The following is a 22,017-nucleotide window of genomic DNA, read 5'->3' on the forward strand; positions in this document are numbered from 1 at the left end:
CAGCTGGTTCTGTAATTGTTGAACATGTTTCTTTAAAAGCAGAGAGGATTTGCTGAATTAGCCAGATGAGATTTACTAAATAAAGCAATTAGCTCATTAGCATTTCTGAAATATGGAATTTTATACTGTAGCAGCTTATACACAAATATTTCAGAGTATTTTCTGAAAAATTAAATTCAAAAGTATAATCTTATTTTATTCATTCATTGTTGACCAGGTCAGTCCCACTAGGCTAGCGGTCTCTTTTTCAGGAGAGATTTGAGATGTAAATTTGGTTAGAGCATCATGGAACTTCCTCTGGTCTTTTTGGTACAGTGAAATCTTTTACATCCACCTGAGTTATCCCCATCTCAAGCAGATGTAACATTAGTTTACCATGTAATCTGAACGAGAGCACACTTAGGAGTGCAGCACCCCTAATGTTGCACTGCAGTGTCATTAATCTAACCCCCTTAGCGGGAACAGAGCCAACAGCTTTCAGGTCTGCCAGCGTGAAAGGTAGAAATTCTACATGTTGCACCACTGAGACTGCATAAACCAAGCAAATGTAAATATCTTGTAAACAGTAAATGCTGTTAAAAATGTACAAATGTTGCTAAAAAGGAACTCTCACTAATATTATGCTTGTGTAAATGATTTTTTTAATTTCTATTTTCTGACTGGGTAGAACAGTTGTTTGAGACCATTTTCATTCATGACCTGGGTACCAAGTACAGTTACAACAATGTGTTTTGAGTATTTGTATAAAAAGCATAAACAGTTAACAGAAAGCAAGCATACTCACAGAAAATAACACTCTGACTATATAAAATTAATTAGCAAAAGTACAGAAAAGAAATAGAGCAACAATAGCAGACATTACACAATGATGAAGTCATTTAGATGCCATCTATAACTATAGTTAATTGACTGAACAATGTGCCATCTCTTTTTTTTTTCTTTTCTTTGTAGCGAAAGTTTTTAGTGGGAAGACAGGAGACAGAAGAACATTAGTAGATTTCATACAGCTGGGGCTGAAATAACAAGCAGAGGACCACATGGTGATAAGGAAACTAAAGACACTGAAATTAGGTGAGTTTAAGCTTAGACTTGATGGTGTACCAAGGTAATGTGCTTAAAGTGTAGGAGTCTGTAGAGGAACTGATTAAGTTGCGTCTCTAAAGTAATTACACTTATATGTGTTCTTTATGTGAGATTTTGTTTCTTGAATTGCTTGAAATCAATGCTCTGTCTAATTTGGGATGGAGGAGACTTCCATTTGGCAGGTACAGTATTACTGAAGGACATTTCTCGTATGGAAAGGACAAAGAGGGGTCTATGGAATGAGTATGTGATCAGCTCATTATCAGAGCATGTAATGAGAATATTAAATGTATAATCTGAGCATAAGAATGTACTGTATTTATTATGTATTAATTTAAATGTGGGGGTGGACAGAAGCCCTATGGCTCATGCAATAACAAGGAACCAGTTGGAGGATCAGTTCTCATTACTAGGACACAAGTCTATCAATCTACATATGTTATTTACTATGGATTGAAAGCACTTGCATTTTGGGTAGAATATAGTATAGTGACTGGTAAGGGGATGTTCGATTATAGGTTTGAGAACTTGAATAGCCAAGCAATTCCTGGCTGGTTGGGGAAGGGTGACTAGAGATGGGGGTGTGCGGCTTTAAGTGGGTCATTTATCTTTGAAGTAATAAATCAGTTTGTGTTTTGAAGATGAGTGTGGGTCTGAGGGATAGACTTAGATATTTTTATTGTTGAATCACTTGAATGAGGATGTTATCTGGAGTTGAAGAAGAAAAAAATCATTTAGTAGATCTCTTTTGACTGTAGTAGAGAAGGACTTGGTTCAGTTTAGAAAAATAGTGTCTGTGTAATTTAGTACACAGATTGCTAATGAACAAGGGGAAAAGGATTAAAACAGATCTTTGGGGGGACACCCGAGCTCTAACAAACAATATTTTTGAGTTATACTGTCCTGATTTGATTTGTAAGATCCAGCTGCTAGGCTAGATTCTAAACCAAGCACTGGTATTAGTCAAAAATGAAAATGATTGTAATTTATCTAAAAGGTTATGGTGCTTATCACTCTTAAAAGCTCAGGTGAGGTATATAAAAGTGTACTTGTATATTTTCCCTATTCTAACCTGTTTTTTATAGAGATTGTATAAATAACTGTCAAGGTATTGGGTTCATTTTAACGCTATACTTACTATGCATATTTGTTGAAGTACTCAATTATTCCGTTGTATAGGAGATTTTCAAAAGCTTTGGTTATGGACATAGTACAGAAATGGATCAGACATCCTATGGGCCTGAGGGGGAAAATCTTATTTGTAGTATGTGGATTATGAGGGAGTGTTTAAACTAACCAGGAACAACTCCAAATGTGAAAAAAAAAAACATTACAGATGTGAGCTAGAAGTTGAAATAGTAGATTTGCTGCCATATTGAGGAAATGGAGGTGTAAACTGTTGGGATTAGGATTAGGTTTAGTATCCAGCCTATCCCATCCAGTTCCAAGGAAATCATGTCAATTCGCCTCTACTTTGGATTCACCGAGTCAAGCAGAGCGGTAATGAGCTAGTGTATCACGTGTATAGCAGATACCCTAAGATGTGTGAAGGTGCAATTGGGGGGTGCTCATGTAGAATCCTGTAGTGCTATTTACATGTGCATAGACACTGGCACTGCAGGATTCTACATAAACAATAGTGAATGCATTTACATGAACAGACTTTAATGAATATTAAGCAAACAGTATTTCAGCAGTCAAAGCAAAACTGGCAGTTATATGAATGCTAGTGTCACATAGGCCAAACAGAGAGTTTAGAGCCCCTGGTTAAAGCAAATATCACATAAAGAGGACAAGTAGAATCACACACACACACACACACACACACACACACACACACACACACACACACACACACACACACACACACACACACACACACACACACACACACACACACACACAATCAGAGGCACTGAGAATCAAACAACCTGTCTTAAAATTAATATAAATGACAAGGGGTAAGAAAAACATAAACAATGCCTACAACTGATAGCCAATTTTGGCCTAATAACCTGTGAGGATACTGAAACAGCTGAGTGGCAGGACTGTGTAAAGTGATGGAAAAATGGTGATTGAATGCAATAACTAGAAGTATGAGTTCTAAAACGTTCCTTTGCTATTCTTGATATTGTTTGAGGTCAAATCAGAGAAATTAGTCACAAATCAGAAGGCTAGCCTAAAAAGCCAGGAGGGTCTGGTGGATCTTCACTCCAGCTGATGCAGAGGTAAGAGAACTGTAAAGTATCTTTGTACATTTGTACTGCTTGAGTCTGGATCTGTGAAGTCAGTCACAGAATACAAGGATAGCCTAAACAGCCTGGAGGGCTGGGTAATCCATTCATATTGCTTACGAGTTACATTCTCTACTTACTTACCAGGGCAAGTACATAGAACATGCATGTAATATTCTCTGATAGTCAAACGTTCTTAGTTATTGTAAATAGCTTGCACATATGGAATATTTAATGCCCATATGTTGTTTTTCTGTATACTCTTGCTTGTAAATTATTTATCTTTATAGAGGTGGTTGTAAAACCCTGGGATGAGCATGAAAATGATTGAAATGGATGAATGATCTACCCCAGTCAACAAAAGTATGTATATACATGGAGTGCAAGGGTACAAGGCCCCCTGCATACAATGTGTGGCAGGTTTTTCTAGGTTTTAGCCTTTTGTGATTGATCTTATGCTGTTCAGGGTTTCAACCATTTGACATTTTAAAAGTATTCTGTATGTATATATATATATATATATATATATATATATATATATATATATATATATGTGTGTGTGTGTGTGTGTGTGTGGGCGCGCGCGCGCGTGTGTGCACCTATATATATTTAGTTATTGACTTATAATTCCATACAGAAATATGTGTGTGTGTATATATATATATATATATATATATATATATATATATATATATATATATACATACATATATATATATATTTAGACATGTATGGCATACATATCTGTATGTATGTGTGCATGTGTTTCTATATGCCATCATGAGATAAACAACATATAACAAAAGAAAGAAACAATTGCACAGAAAAATCAATTTTACTCTGACGGTACCCATATCACTCTTGCAAAACTTAAGGAACTCTGGACCTTGTTCACATCAACCAAAGCCATATGTGAGGTAAAAATAGCTACCCAAATGACGGATAACCACAGAGCCTTCTTTATCTATGTTACAAATCTCAGAAACACAGCCCAGCACTGCAAAGAGTTAATAGTAAAGAATATCAGATACTCAAACCCACACTACATAGCCTATATACTAGTAGACAAATTTAGTTCAAACTTCACCCCCTTCTCCTCTCAGATATCAGATCACATACATGCATCTATGCTCTCCTCAAATACTCCAAGAACAAGTCCTCAAGGCACAATCCAAGACCAAGAACACTACTTCCATAGGTCCAGATAACATACTGGACTGCCTACTGGTTAGCCTGAAACAGACTTTCCAGTCCAATAAAGGCGGTTATTCAATATCAGCCTCCAAACAGGCTTTGTGCCAGAAAATGCCATGCCAGTAGTTCCAGGTAATTATACACACTTGTAGCCCCACCCTTGTGCAAGAGAATGACCTTTGTTTTCCATTCATCCAGCACAAATTCTGTTTTATGGCTAATGTTGAATAGCCTCTGTAGGGGAATGGACAATTCATATTTCAGGCTAGCAGATAGGCATCCTAGTATGTTATCTGGGCCATTAGACATAGTGTTCTTTACTTTAGGTAATGCCTTAAGAATTTGTTCTTGGGAAATTTGAGAGGAGAGTAATGTGGGTATATGATCTGAGAATACTGGATGGGAGAAGAGAGGGCAAAGTTGGTCTTGAATTTGTCCCCTAGTAGATTGGCTAAGTCCTCTTTGTCTGAGTATGTGATATCATTTACTGTTAGCTCTGTGCAGTGTTGGGCATTGTTTCTGTGATTTTTAACATAGTTAAAGAAGGCTTTGTGGTTATCTTTCACATTGTTGGCAATTAATACCCCATATCTGGCTTTGGTTGATTAGATCAGGATTTAGAGTTCCTTGTTTAGTTTAGCAAGACCATTTTGGGGGTTCTTGAGACTTACATTTATTTTTGCATATAATGTTTTTTTTATTATTATAAAGCCTGTCTATATTAAGGTTCTACCATAGATGTACACTTTTGAGTTTTGCATAGCATTTATTTCTGAGGAGAACAGCTGCATCTATGCAGCTGTTTACATGTGCATAGAGCTTGGCACTACAGGATTATAGAGATGCAGCTGGATCATTGAGATGAAAGGGGTATTTTAATTTAGTCAGGTCACCACTAAGTTTTAGTAGATTAGCCTTTGCATAGTCCCCAAATACTGAGTTACTGGAGGATTCTTCTGGCTTCATTCTTTAGATGAATGTGACTGACTTGTAGCTCAATTTGATCAGGGAGGAGGTTAAAGTAGATGTGAAGAAGAGCTGTACCATACTGGTAAATACCAAGTCCAGTATTTTATCTCCCCAGATTGGGGTGTGGACTAATTGGTCCAGGGAGTGTGCACTTACAAAGTCTAGAAATTTTTGGGCATATATGTCTGAGGATGTACAAGTCCCCCATTTGATGTTGGGATTATTGAAGTCTCTTAGGATAATTGTTTTTGGCTTAGTACATAGGGACCCCATACCGCTTAGGTAGGAGGTATGGGTCAAGGTGGACATAGAGGGGTCCTGCAATTAGCTATCATGTGATAAATGGTTTTGTTTATAGTAAGGTGGAATTGGAGGAGTTCCAAGTTATTTTGTCTAACAATTCCGGAAGTTTTTAAAACAGAAGAGACCTCTATCTTTAGTGCCTACTTACAATGCAATGAGCCTGTACAAGTGATATATGTTTAACAGATCACTCTTTGTAAAAATATAGTTATCTCAACATCAATCAGCTCTCCCCTTACTTAAGGTGTTCCATAAGGCTCAGTGTTAGCCACCCTTATATTTTCCCTTTTTCATAGTAAACTACCTGTATAGTTACCTATACTACCAATCATTCTTTGTACATACTGCATGGTTATTTACAGATGTGGCCACTCTCATGCTACACTCAAAACGTCCTAAAACTAGTAAATGACTGCCTACAACGAATAAAGCTCCTACTGAATCTTAGGAAAGCAAAGGCCATGGTTCTTGGTACCAAAAAAAAAAACAAACTCTCATAAAACTCTCATCAGTATCAAAAAACAGGTATATTATAGATGACTATCAATAACCACCAGAAAGCATACATTTCTTCAAATATCTCATACAGTGGCTTGACCAAATGTTACATTCCCACAATCATAATGAACATACTAAAGCAAAACTCAACAAACTACTATATTGGCTTGAATATGGTTCCCATAAATTTCGCTTTTCTCTCCTCTGAAGGTAGAAATGATGTCAATTCGCCTCTACTTTGGATTCACCCAGTCAAGCAGAGCGGTAGTGAGCTAGTGTATCACGTGTATAGCAGATACCCCAAGATGTGTGAAGGTGCAATTGGAGGGTGCTCATGTAGAATCCGAATTATATATCTGGAATACTGGCCATTGGTAATAACTGTAGCCTGTAAGGAAAGCCTCTTCTCTCCTTGCTCCAAATTACCTCCAACCACGTGTGCAGGTTCATCACGGTACACCCATCTTAAATACCACTGTTTTGTTCTTACCAAGGCAAAGTGTCTTTCAGTGCAAAAAAGGCAAATCATAGAGATACTGCCCTTCAAAATGCTTACAACAGAATAATTCCCTTATTTGCGATTTGACTTTAGGAAAAGGAATTAGAATTTCAGGTCCAGCTGTCCCTCCCTACAAACCCCCTGTATTGCAAACACTTATGATACACTTCAGTACAGTAGCCAAAATTTCTATATACCAATTTCCAAACTGTCAGAGTTCCCCGTTACACAGTAAATGACTTGACTCCTATGTACAATTTCATTCAGAGTTGAAAAACCTCTTTCTGACAGGATGCAGTAACAATGCTTCACAACCAATGTTAGAACTTGACAGTATTAATATACCAAGGCCTAGATTCACAACATAAGAGGCTACTTCAGATATTCTTCTGTAAAGTTTAAAGTATTTTTGTAAATAGGATCCATCTGGTATATATATATATATATATATATATATATATATATATATATATATTTTTTTTTTATATTTTGTATATAAGAGTTTACCCTCTTTTTTGCTCTCCTTGTAAGTGTAAAATTTTTAAGACTATTTGACTATGATTACACAAACTATCTGTACTTTTATCATTGCTGTCTTTGTATATATAGGTTTTGTGAATATCTATGTGTGAAGATATGTGAAGGCTGCCAGCCTAGCCAGATAGTAGATAAATCTGTCATTTGTAAATATTAATATGTCATAATATTGTTCTCTTAAATGGAAGAAAATGGTGCTAAATGTTGAACTTCAAAAATGTAACCACATTGCACTCTGCTGGAGGAAAGCTGATAAGACAAGCATTGTATAATTGTTTGATCTCAAAACTCGGGAGCCGATATGTCTGAATGAAGGAATTATTCCTATTGTTTTGAGACCAGAGTTAATGGCTAGAATTTACATGTATAATGTCTTTTATTGCTCTTGCTTCCTCACCAGCTGCAAGATCAAAAGGGCTGTTAAACTCTGAGTTTCTGTTAAGCTGGGAAACAGAAAATAATGATGTAATCTGAAATGAGTCAGTGGTACTGTGTTATCACTTTAAGGATAGAGAGTATCAGAGCATTTTGCATTTGTTTTCAGAACTGACAACATCACCAGCACTGTCTTGCTCTATATGCCAGTTTATTTTAAACTGTGTTTGCTCTTAGATATAGATAGGAAATAGGAAGTCTAGTCTAGCTGTTTTCTGTATTGATGTCAGAACTTTTCTACTGTATTACTTTAAGCATTTCTCTGTGATCTCTGAACTCTTGACTAGCTGTTGACTAGCACTGTGTAGTAAGAAGTATTGTCTTGTGTTCTTATTTATTATTAAATATTTTTAAACCTTTTATGTAGAGATAATTTAAGCTCTAGAGTACATTGCATGTATAAAGTGATACTGTCCAAGCCATTCCAAATAAGCCTTGCTCTTTGTCACACTTACCATTTGGATAATAAAATTGCACAGTAACAATTGGACACCCTTGATAAGAGCCTTATTAGTAGCGGATATTAGTGGTTGGTGGCAAGTGGTACTTCCGTATACTCTGGGCAGAAGGAGCATAGCTGGAGAACCTGTGCCAGCCTTCCCCAGGAGTGTCTGTGTGTTTGTATATAACTCATATCTCAAAGTAAGTGTGTGCCAGCTACTTGGGCAGGGACACGAAGCACTGGTTGGGCAGAGAGGGTGCTCGAGGTTTTAGCTTGACCACTAGACTGAGACCTGGACCCTATAGCTATGCCAGTGAGGAGTCTTATTGGGGATCTGGAGAGAAAGGTAGAAACCAGCCCCAGACTGGCTGTGATCTCTCTGTGCTCTTAAGGGAAATTGTACTTTACTGTGTGTGTATTTGTTATCCTTCCCAATGTGGATGTCCCTCACTGGTATTAGTGTTGAGGACTGAGGCTCCTTGATTGCTGGGGCAATGCACGGGCTTCACACTTTGTAATGTAATATTTTAAGAAATTGCTTTATACTAGAAGGGTTTTAAAACTCAATATGACTTGCTTTACTAAGGAAGTATTTAATCTCTCTTCAAAATAGTAATATTTGACAGCATTTGTTAAGCTTTTAACTTTGTCAGACTTTTTTGTGGAGCATGTTAAACTGAGCATACTGTAGGTGCTTATGTGCTCGCTCCTCCATGTTTGAAGCAGGAACTACATGATTTGGCAGTAGCTCATTCCTACTATAGTCATACATAAACCCTCCCAGAACCCTAATCCTAACCCTAAAAGCTTCATTCCTCTCTAATCCTAATCACAAACTTTGCTCGCTAACCCTAACTCTTAAAACCCCCCAACCACTAGTTAACCTAAATCCGAAAACTCACTCCTTAGCCCTAAAACTCCTAGTTTTTCCTAAAGCTAATCCTAAACCTTGCTTCCTAAACCTAAAAATTCCATACATTCCCAAACCCCAATCCCTAAGTCCCTTAAAACTCTCAGTCACTCCCTAATTCTAATCCCAAACCACACTTCATAATCCTAGCCTTAAAAAACTCAGTTCCCCAAATGCTGCTAACTAAACCTAAACCTTCCAGTTACTCCCTGATCCCAAACCTTATTCCCAAAATCTACAACTCCCAGTCATTAATTTAGCTCCATCCAAAGCTCTGCTACCTAAGTCTGTCTAACCCTAAATATTCTAGTTTCTCCATTAGCCTAATACCAAACCTCACTCTTTAACTCCAAGACTAAATCTCCCAGTTGCCTCCTAACCTGAACCTTGAAACTTCTGATTAATCCCATTCATCCCTCCCAGCTGTAATACTTACCTTGCTCGTACAAGTGGCAACCCATCTGATATGCCTGGGAAATTAGTACCTGGCCATGAGACTGATCTCTGAGCAGCCCGGACATCATGTAAAGCTGATGCTGATATATATATATATATATATATATATATATATATATATATATATATATATACAAAGATCACATGACATTAAAAGCAAATCATCAATTAAAAACATGAAAACTATTTTCTTATCAATCTAGAATTCAAAACACATTTAATATTCACCAAAGAATTCAACCCATATATAATCTGCTCTCAGCATACTTATCTAATTATATTCCATCCTTTCTGTTTTATTTAAAATATTGCCCTTCTGCATCAGTTTAAATTGATAACTTCTAAAGCTGAAAATTTAAAAGCATGATTTGTCCCTTCCTTTTGGATGTACTTAAATAAAGAGTTGCTTTTATTTCCTCTTTTAATTTCAGATAGTTGAGAACACATTCTTTCTCTTAGTTTACAATTAGTTTTACCTACATAAAATGAGGGACTTTTTTTGCAAGTTGCTATATTTACAGCAGTAGATGTATCACAATTTGCATAATGTTTAAACTCATAATGTCTAGTCATTACATGATATATATTTTTTATTTGTTATATGTTTATAATATACACATTTTCTACATGGATAAGTACCATTCCTTCATTCTGATATAAACTTTAATATCATCTATTTGTTCCTTATAACATAAGTGTTACAAATTCTCACAATTTTTATAACTAAATAAAGGTCTCTCTGGTAGTATTATACACAGCTTATCTACACTGCCTAAAATGTACCAGTGTTTAAACATTATGCGAAATGTGATGCATCTTATGTTGTACATATAGCAACCTTCATAAAATGGATGTTTAAGCATGTCCAAAAAGGACAGGTCATGCTTTTACATTTTCAGCTTTAGAAGTTATCACTTCAAATGGATGCAGAGGGGGAGATATTTAAAATAAAATGGAAACAATAGCATATAAATGGATAAGTATGCTTAGAACATATTATATCCCTAGGTTGAAGGCTCTGGTGAATACTAAATCTATTTTGAAATGTACATCGATAAGAAAATAATTTTCATGTTTTTAACCAGTGATGATGTGTTTTTACTATCATGTGATGTTTTAAACATATTTAAATGGCAATATATACTTGGCAATGCAGCACTTGATAAAGCTCTGTTGCCGGTGCACAGCTGATGTGTAGCTGCTTTATCATGGAAGCATGGTCTATATTTGTTGCTGTACAGTTCAGCAGGTCTATGCAACTTACCAGTGCAGTACTGTTAGCTGCTGAGTAGAAAGCCCTTATGAAATGCAATAGAGATGACATGTAGGAACAGATAATTTGGATAACCCACTTCACTCATTTCATGAAGTGTATCTCCCACTCCCACATACTGTTTAGTCTGCATCTGTATGTAGTGTTGCACAGCTGTATTCCTGTGCATCGATTGTGCAGCATATTCAAACATACAAACACACAGAAAGATGGTGGAGCAGGTGCATGCTTTCATCACCCACACATCTTCATGGCAGGTCAGTCCTTCCTATAATTGCTCCTGCTCATAGCCCCCATACACTACCAGGAACAAAGGCTGACACACAGTGGGCTCTTACTTTAGCATATGTTGTTTCCTTATAACACAGAGCACTTACAACATGTAGCTTGCACAGACTGTATGCACTTATTTTAGACTGCATTGCTTCTTCCAGACCCATGGTACTTAGAACATGCAAGATGCCATTGTTTACCTTGCTTTAGCATACATACATAAAACAAGCAACCTAATTAACCAGAAAGCATCTGCTTATACCATTGCAACATTTTTGGTTACATAACTAGTAACCAAGCTTCCATGATTTCCTGCTTTTTTTTAAATCCATAAGACAATATTTGCAACTGTCAATTGTTCTCACATGCCTATGCATGCTATATCAACTGCTATCAAATTCATGACCTCCTCCATTTCCTTCCTTAAAGTAGGACTAAAGTAGAGAACTTCTTTATTATTTTTTATATTTTGTGTTTCCAGAAAATATGACTCAAATGACATTGTGTATTATACTTACACTGAAATGTTCTTTACTGTGAATCTGCCATGATGACTGAATCTGTTAATTCACTGATTCTGTTTTTATGCTTATGCTGTTCCATCCCCTGATGATGTATTGCTCTACTAAGTTTATCAAATACATATATTACTATTACATTGATGTTTGATTAATATAGTCCTATCAACTTGCATACAGTTTTGTTGATGTGCAATATTGTTTTACTATGTAGCATTGCTGAAGCACTCTTTGATACCATATCTGAAAAGAAACATGACTCTGTCCAGTATTTTCTGTAGGTTAAGAAAAACAGATACATAAATAAACTCTGTCCAGTTACCATTTCAGTACGAATGTATGTAAAGTTTCAGCTGCATAAAAAAAAGCTGGCATAACTAGACTTTTATCTTTTAATTACATTCCATTTTACTGCTGAAGTATAGCCCAGTTTGCCCTAGAAATAGACATAACTTATAATTGCTGGTAGTGTCAGAGTTGATGGGGCAATAATACTGATTTTATTGATGAAAATACAGACAAATTCTTTGCCTTTTGGAACGTGTAAATCTTTTACCTGTATGCCAACAGAGTAGCATTTACTTCTTCTCATTAGATCTCTCCTTGCCTCTGCTAAGCCAGACATTCCCCTGTCGTCCATCACACCAGAAGTGTTATTGTTGTTTGAAGTAGCACAGCCAATGGGGACAATACTGCTGCTCACATGTTGACTAGGAGGTCCATGGATCTGTGCATTGGCTGCTTCTATGGCTGCAGTTAAGGCCTTCATACTGTCTAAGCTCTCAGTGGAGTTACTGAGAATAGACTGACTATGGATATCCCCTCTTGGACCATGTCCATCCATATATGCATCTTGGGCTGATTCTGTGCTGCTCTGGGCTGTGATAGAAATGAAAGGCTTTGTTGATCTTGGGGGTATGGGAGGTGGGGTCTTCTTGTAAGTTGTAATGCATGATGAAACTAGAAAAGGCAAAAAGTCAGTTGATTACTCGGTATGTCATGCATAGCTTTTTTCTCCTTGCAAATCATAAATTACACATCACTAATACTAAAATGAGTATTAGAAAAGTAACTGACAAAGACACAAAGTATTTTCTTCAAACCTAGCAACTGTAAAGTGTTACAACTTTGGCAGGGAAAAATACATCCTCAGATAACTTTGCAACCACCCCCCCCAAAAATCAAAGTAAAAAGAATAAGCCAAAGAAATATAAATATCTTATGAACAATAAATATGATTAGAAAATGTACCAACAGCAATGTTGTTTAGCAAAAAAAAATGTATTCAATATTAGTTGCTATATTCAAGATTTTTCACATTTTCACTGTACTATTTTAGAATTCAAAAAAATCCAGACTTAGATTTGTTTTCTAAATTTTCACAATGTTTTATATTTTGGAAACAATAAACAACTTAAACTTATAAGCAGCGTTTTTGCTTAGGCAGACATGAGATCTCATGCGTTGGCAAGTGACTTATTTATTTATTAATTTATTTTGAGATATTTACAAAACTATGAAACATTCTTGTATATTTGACAACATAAAAGACACTCTAATTATTTTTAAGCTGTACAACTTGCAGTGAAAGCATGAATGGCAATTTTCAATCCAGAGAGAATTTTTTTTCTAAATGTTTATAATTGGCCCGATTCTAAGACTTAGTCTCAGTGTTAAGTGACCATCTACACTAAGAGCAGGACATTTGGAATCTGGCCCCTGATGTACACCAAAGAAAGTCACTTACATTGAGAGCAAGTCTTTTGGAATCAGGGCAAACTTGCACTGAGTGCAACTATTTTGGAATCATACCTCTCAACCTCTGTAGTGAAGATATCTGTATAAATCCATATATAATGGGGGAACAAAGGCCCAAAAATAGGGACAATTTTTAAATATTGCTCTTACAAACATATAAAGTTGATAAAACAACAGATTTTACATTAGCATGAATTTTCTGAAGAGTATAAAGTCTGTAACTAAAACATTTGCCATTATTTTCTGACTTCAATCCTCAATGATCTGCCACAAAACCAAAATTTTGTGAGGAGCAGTCCAAAAACATGAGGCAAAAATCTGGACATTTTGTGAAAATCTGTACAGTTGAGAGGTATGTTTGGAATCCAGTCCTATGTTTTATATTTTGGAACCTGTACACAACTTACAGTGTTCAGCAGCACTTTTGTTCAAACACTCATGTGATGGCAAATAGTGTGTGTGTGTGTGTGTGTGTGTGTGTGTGTCCATGTGTGTGTGTGTCTTTGAGATAGTTACAAAAATATGAAAGATTATGCCCACTTGCATATTTGACAAGCTGTACAACTTATAGTGCAAATATCAATGACAATTTTCTTCAGCATCATAGGTTAGAAGTAGGCTAGCTGTCTTTGCAGGCCATTTTAAGTCTAGCCAATTTCCTTCAAAGGTGAGAATCAAACCCTGCACCTTAATCATTATGCCAAACCCCAACCTCAAAACCAATGGGCTTGTCCAGTATTTGAAACTGGGACCTCTCACAGCTGAACCATGAATCATACCCCTACACCAACAAGTGACTAAAATATCCTATCATAAGGAGTCAAGTGCATCTGAAAATTTCTAGTTAATCTTTTAAAATTGCTGTTGTGCTTTTGGATGACCATGGCAGGACATGAATCTACAATTTTTAGATCTGAAGTCAGATGCCTTATCTGTTAGACCACATGGCCAACCTATGCTAATCATCTTAGCAATTCAACTAATACCATGCAATAGTTAGTGAGTCACTTGATCCTGGCATATTAAAATTAAGCATAAACAGACTGCAGTTTTCATAAAAGTCTTTTGGCTTTTCCTGGTTAGGGGTCGCCACAGTGGATCACCGGTCCGCTTATGCTTGGAAGTGGATTTTTATGGTGTCGAGTTGCCAGCCTGGCACCCAACCTTCAGAGAAGGCACACACACACACACTCATGCACCTACCTGCATGTCTTTTAAAGTTTAGTCGATCGTAGGGAGGACAAGCAGACTCCACACAGAAAGCACTCCAGCCAAGAATCGAAGCAGAGACCCTCTTGCTGTGAGGCGACAATGCTAACCACGGCAACACCGCAGCCAACACATTGCAGTTTTCATAATGACTAAAAAATATTTAGCAACATTTCTAGTGTAGTGTAAGCTGTACAGACAATGACTGGATGGCAGTTACCAAAGAGGATTAAAGCCAATGAGTTGCTTCTCAAGGGTACACTATTTGAATCTTTTCACCTCAATTTGTCTACTGTGCTACTTTTTGCAAGTAACTTCACTGTACAGTGTTTTGTGGCAACTGGCAATTTGGACTAGGCTCCTTAATGGTCTTGTGGACTGCATGCGTAGTAACTACCTATGAACCTGTACGTTTCTAACTTCCACCAAGACTTTTCACATTTTCTCTGTTTGGAACACTGCAGCAGACTACATTCTGAAAATTTGAATAGAAATATGAATATAGTCATAATAAAGGTTAAGCAGTGTTTAATATCTCCATTGCGGTGAAATTTAACTATAGAACTCTAGTGTTACTTTGTTTTGCACTCCCTGCCCTTTCGTATGGTAATTATCACTGATTAGTCACTTGTTTAACCAGATCAGCACCACTCAATGCCAGTGTACCATAGAGATCTATGGCAGTCATATGGGAACAGTCTAAAACAGTGGTATAGATAGGAATGAGGCGTGGAAATGAATATTGTGGCTATCAAAGCTAGTGGTCTATTGAGTGATGCTCTCTTGCACCTAATTACCCTAACCAAAAGTTCACATTGCAAACCTTTCCCCCTTCTTACAACTTTAACTTAATGCCTGCCAAAGCCATTCAACAACCTATTTAATGGGTTTCCATACCAATGCATTACTGCCCACTAATTTTAAGTTCAGCCTTTCACAGTTTAAAGATTCAGTTGAAGAACTTTCTTAATTTAGTTAAAATAAGGTATAATTGTTACCCCATTCTGTGAGGAGACCCTTTTGTAAGGAAGCCCAGTACTACAACATCAGAACATTTTTTTGTAGTACTTGAACTTGTAATTTCCCTAGATAAATTTACCAGTACTGAGATAGCCAGTGTTTTCATCTTAGATCAGCTAATGTAAATACATGGACTACTTCCATTGCTTTGTTTATAAATGAAGTGCTTAGTTCAATGTTAGTGAAGAGGACTGAGGGTTCAAATCTCCTCAGGGATGTATGCTTTTTTGGAGCACATCTATGTATATGTTGTTTGTTACAGAAACCTGGAGAGCACTCCCTCTTGTGTTTTGTGCTTACCATTTGCTTAGACCCAATGGAAACTGTGGTGATGTACCCATATTTGTTAGAGCTCACATTGCTTCAAGATAGATAACTAGAGACCCTCAAGTAGAGATGAGAGAAATTAAATTCATACTAAATAAGATCACCTATCAACACACAGCATGTTACAAAGCCCCAACCATGTCTACAGAAAATCATACAATATTACTAAATATTCTAGATGAACTCTTCAGAAGTAGGAATACTATTATCCTAAGTGATTTTAACTACTAAATGATTAACTGAGGGATCTATACCAGCATTATAGGATGTGTACAAAACTTTTTAGATTTTATAAACTTAAAACTCCTGGACTGATTGTAAAAAATATACTAGATAAAAGAATATACTTGACATGGTCTTTACAAACTTGTCATCTGTATGTACCATTCCCAAGATAACTCTGTCATTAGTCAAGTCAGACAACAAACTAGTAAGGTTCTCCATTAAAATCTGTAAACCATCAGAAACTAATGGTACAGATTTCAAGGGCTTCAAACATACAAATGAAGTCTCTAAATATGAGTATCATGATATTACCTATAATGTTGATACTGCAAAGAGTTACGCACAATCTTTCTACTGTCACCTGAAAAAATGGATTAAATTGGCAACCCCTACTAGATCCAAGCAAATGAAGAGGCCTAAAAGCAAACCTGAATGGTGGTCTTCAAACATAAATAAACTATATAATAAAAGGAAGAAACTCCTAAACTGATATAGCAGAACAAATTAAATTCTAATTGTGTCTCCAGGAGCTCGAGTTTCACATCTCAACTGTCCAGATTTTTGCCTTATATTTTTGTTCTGTTAGATTGTTCCTTATAAAATTTGTGGTTTTCTGGAAAATCACTGAGGACTGAGGTCACTAAATAATAATATACATTTGACTTTCAGACTTCAAGTCCTTCAGAGAATGCATGTTAACACAAATCATGTTATTAACAACTTACTAAATTTATAAAACCAATGCTTAAAATTCTGTCTCCATTTTTGTGCATTTGTCCCACCATTATTTAAAGTTTTCTCCAGATTTGTTGTGTAAGAGATGACAAGTATGTTCAGTTTTGAGTAGTGGGCTAGGTTACTGGAAGAGGAGGGATGGTTGAAGAAGCTAACAGCAATCCTTTGGTGAGACTCTTGGGAGAAGAAGCCCCCGTGGATATATATGTCACGGTAATAGTAGGAGACGTGGGTAGACCCGAAGGCATCAAACAAATGTGAGTGTGTTGGGTGATTCATACAACACCACTGCTTAGTTTACTGTTATGAAACTAGAGTTGATCTCGCCATCCAAATTCACATATCCTTGCACTAAATAAAAAAACCTTTCCTGGCCTCTTTACAATGTCAGCTTTTGCCTTAAAGGATCAAATAATTGTTTCAGAAAGGGACAAAGAGGAAATAAGTGTCCCAGTAACAAAGGCATTTACTGTTGGTAGAACAGTGGTACTAGACCACATACATTTAGTAAAAGTCAAACTTTAAACTGCATTTTCAGTGTTTTTTGTTTATATGACAAGTAATTTGGAAGTTACTCGATTAGTAAAACAAACAAAACCTGTGTCATTCATGCTAGAAAAAAGGGTGAGTATAACATACAAGTTTCCCTGATTTTAACACTAGTACCATACATAACATCTGTAGTCAAAAGGTAATTTTTTTTAGTTATGCACTTGTCTAGCTAAGCCTGTTAAATTGTTGCCTGAATGAGAATGCACAGTTGACAACACACAGTTAAATAGTTTCCATCACCTTCTCCCCACTGCACCTTTTTATGACAGATTTTTGTATAGCACATTAAGGAGCCATTTTCACAATTCCTGTAACATGCATACATACATAAATAAACAAATGACCCTCAAATTAAGGACATCATCAAACAGATAGATAAACTAAAAAAAAAACTGATATAAGGAGAATGAAAGCATCCCATGAACTCGGGCAAACTACAGAAACCAAAGACAACAACAAAACTTTCTTTAGTTAAGTCAGAAAAATATAAAATAGCACCCAACCCCTCTCCAACCTTATTCATAATGTGATTACCTACTCTAATATTGAAAACATACTGGCAAATAAATTTAGTGCCAACTTCACTCCAGAGATGTATCCCAAACTCACTTATCCTTGATGGCATCAGTCTGCCAACTGTCATCAAAGAGCATGTTTGTCACACGACACCTCATCAAAACAAAGAACACCTTATCCATGGGGCCTGACATATTCAGTTGCATAACTAACAGCATTAAGCAAGCATTGCTGGATCCACTCCTCAGTCTATTCAAGCTTAGTCTAGCAATTAACTTTGCACCACAGGAGTTGTGCACAGTTGTTGCAATGACACCACACAAGGGTGGTCCCACCACATACTCTGAGAATTACACACCCACCAACCTAACACATCTTACAAGCAAAACCATGGAAGTTAGCATTACTGACCTAATTATCTACTACATCAAAAACATTATTAGAACTGACCACTAGCTTTGTGAAGGGTAGATCCTGTCGAATTAATCTTGTGAACGTCTTTGACAGGGTTACTCAGGCTGTAGACTGTAGAGAGCCTTCTCTAGAACAAACTCCCTCCCCAAGTTAAGCAGTGTGACACACTATCTGCCTTTAAAAAGGAGCTGGGTAACTGGCTGGTTCTTATAAATTCACCCTTGGCATGAATGTCCTGGCACTGCTTGAAACAAGAGCCAAGGCCTAAGTGTGGGTACTGGCAAGGCCTAAGCCAAGGCCTAAGTGTGGGTACTGGCAAGGCCTAAGTGTGGGTACTGGCAAGGCCTAATTGTGGGTATTGGCAAGGCCTAAGTGTAGGTACTGGCAAGGCGTATATGGCTTCATGGCTCAGTTGCCTTATAGCTCCTGCGGTCTTATCATCCTATGAATATCAGCTCACCAACACTTGTTTATCAGTGCATGAATCAAGAGGTCATGATGATCTTCTCAAAAGCAGTAGTATGAATGTAGTATAAATTAAAAGGTAAGTTCTTAACATTTCACATTTTGGTGCAGATACCTTCAAAACCTGACTGGTAACATATATAACAATGTCATTATATAAATGGCAGCAGATTTAGAAGCAAGTGCATTCTAATCTTCATTCAAAATGTACTAAAAAAGAAAAGATGGAGAATCACATTATTCTTCTGGAAAGGAGACTCATTTAACTGTGACTTTATTGACAAGGATATATACAAATCAGTTAATATGGTATCAGAATAAAGAGGGTGTTTCCTTATAGTCTATGCAGTCAGCTCTCCGTAATTTGTGAAAATTCAATATATTTTAATACTTGTTTTGGTTAACTGGTTAATTCTCAGATGTCATAAGTAAAGGGATTGCATCCAGAAAAAAGGAAGTTATTACCTCTCTACACTCCTCCCTCATTAGACCAATAATGGAGTATAACGCCCTGTTTGGTATGTACCGCTCCAAACATCTGCACCAACTGGAAAGGCCACATAAATACATCATAAAGAGAATCCATGGCCTCCAACACCTGTCCTGTGTGGACAGGCTCAAATTAATATATCATCTACAAGGCAATCTTGGACCATGCCCTATTAGAGATGCTCCATATCCATAAGTCTAACTCCTCATGCATTACCCACTCAAAAGACCTTAATTTAATATGCAACATCAACAAAACCTGCTGGAGAGACAGATTTGTCTCCCAGAGGCTGCCCTATCTCTGGAACAGACTTCCTGTACATGTCAAACAGAGTACCTCATTGACCCTCTTCAAGCTCAAGCTTGATGAGTGGATGGGAAACCACAAATTTGCCCCAGGGGTTCCACCTGTGTCCCTTATTGACAGGGGTGACGTGCTGACTGAGGGTTCTTTTTGCAGATAAACTCTTGGCTAAGTTTGTAAGGGCCCCCGGGTCATTAGCCTAGTAACCTCTTATGATCCTATGTGCCAGAAGAAATGATAGAGTGGATCTTCTGATTTATGGTTGGCAAGAATAACTAAGTGATGGTTCTGAGACGTAGCTGGTAGGTGTGTGGTTGGTTGAAATTTCCATCTAGTAGAGATGACTAGGTAATGGATTTGAGATGAAGTTAGTAGAAATGGTGATGGTTCTGATAAGTAGTTGGTAGGAATGACTAGGTGATAGTTCTGACACGTAGCTGGCAGGAATGACTAGGATATAGTTCTTCTGACAAGTAACTGGTAGGAAATTAGGAGAAAGTTTTTAGATGTAGCTCTTTGGAATGACCAGATGGTGGTTCTGATATGTGGTGGGTAGGAATGACAAGGTTATAGTTTTGAAATGTGATTGGAAGGAATGACTATGTGGTGGCTTTGATGTGTGATTGGTAGAAATGACTAGGTGGTGGTTCTTAGACATGATAGAAAAACTAGGTGGTAGATCTGGTATGTAATGTAATATGAAGGGTAGGCAGTAGACTGACATGTTGCACTGGCTTCTTGTTTTGCATAAGAAAACATTAAAAAGCTGATGGAGAAACCTGAAAGCCCTCAGGTGAAGCATGACATTTTGGTTTGGAAACATGGTCAAACATCAGTGTCGCTAGCCACTGGGGTGACTTATTAGACATCCACAGGAAACTCATTGTTCTAGGAAGATGGCAGAGTTCTAGCCATGGCATGGAGTGACATTTAGTTGTGGTTGGTTGTACTGCTTATTCTGGCATAAGCAAAATACAGAAGACAAAAGGACCTGATATTATGATGTCGTTGTATGTCACATCCCATGGGGAATCAATGAAGGAGAACTTAAGGTACTTGTCTGTCGTACCACTGCATGCAGAATCCAGTTTATGCTGATACCATCACTACTGATTAATCAGTTTGCAAGACAGGAGCAGCTAGCAGCCCTAGTTTAAAACTAATCTAGACCTTCAACATGTAACTGTGCTCTGGTATATGCAGGGCTTCTCAAGATATCCTAGATCAATGCAAAAATCAGTCTACAAAAGGAAAAAAAGGAAAAAGAAACAGTACTGTACACTTTTTCTGTGTCAAAGTACTGTGCAAACTAAAGACATGAAGGATACAAACATAGCCATTGTACTGAATTCTAAATAAGACAACATTAAAATTCAAAAAACTTAGAATATGATTAAACCCCGTAATACATTGTTTCAAAAAATTGTAGGTACCAAAAACTAGAAAACAGGACCTTTATTAACTGGCATATGATTAGCTAAAATTTTTTAGTCATAGTTTCATGTGTAAGTATTAGGCAATCAGTCTGCATAACATTGCAAGCCTAGCCAAAAAACCCTGTTCAAAATTTAACCCTATCCTCAAGGAGAGCAAGACAAGATAGACCAGGACAGAATTTCTGGCTGCCCATCCAATTATCTAATTTAACCTTGAAGGTGACAAAGGTGCTAATCTTCTTGAAATGTAGTGGAAATTTGTTCCAGAGGTGAGGGACATGTTAGGATATGACTCTATCATAACAACTTGTCTTATTTATGTACTGATGAAGGTTTAGTTTCTTTAACTGCATGTTTGATGTACCATTAGTTCTACAAAGGAACAGGGGATCAAATAAGGTTAGATCTTTCATGGCATGAAAGGCTAGACACAGATCTCCACAGAGGAGTCTATAAGAGAACAGGCTGCCAGTCTCTCTTTTTTTTTTTTTTTTTGATGCCACTAATCTTTTCAGTTATGAATCTCTATAGTCTCTCAAGTTGTGTGATAAGTTTAAACACATGCCAAAAGATGTGTTATATTCAAATGTCCAGATAAAAGGCTTCCTGAACTACCGAGGAGACATGATGGTAAAATGATAAGGCCATATCAACAAGAGTACCCAGATCCCTTACAACAGTGTCTGACTGGAGGGTGAATCTCCTATATATTAAATTAAACTGTGTTGTTTACCATATTGAACTATGTTACATTGTTTTACATTTAATTTGAGACCACTGTTTTTGCACCAATTATTACCATAGTCTAAGCCATGTTGGAGCAGCTGTGAGTCAGTTGATGACTGAATAACAATACCCAATGTACAAGTCATCTGTAATATCTTTAAATAAAAGTGGTATACACTTTTATATATATGCCACCCCCCAAAAAAAAAAAAGAACT

The 22,017-nt window shown here is 36.9% G+C and overlaps 1 protein-coding gene across 3 annotated transcripts in view; it reads right to left on the minus strand.

Annotated features, from left to right (window-relative positions):
* The window catches only part of DLGAP1 (DLG associated protein 1), a 5,750,587-nt gene that overhangs the window by 455,051 nt on the left and 5,273,519 nt on the right, over positions 1 to 22,017 (minus strand). For all 3 annotated transcript variants that reach the window (XM_044065573.1, XM_044065572.1, XM_044065574.1), the window contains one exon: positions 12,181 to 12,584. In XM_044065573.1, the coding sequence (XP_043921508.1) occupies positions 12,181 to 12,584 (404 nt within the window). The remainder of the gene's footprint in view (positions 1 to 12,180; positions 12,585 to 22,017) is intronic.

Source organism: Protopterus annectens, chromosome 3.part0 (assembly GCF_019279795.1).
Source record: "Protopterus annectens isolate FY-2018-M chromosome 3.part0, PAN1.0, whole genome shotgun sequence".
In the NCBI taxonomy this organism is placed as follows: Eukaryota; Metazoa; Chordata; order Ceratodontiformes; family Protopteridae; genus Protopterus; species Protopterus annectens.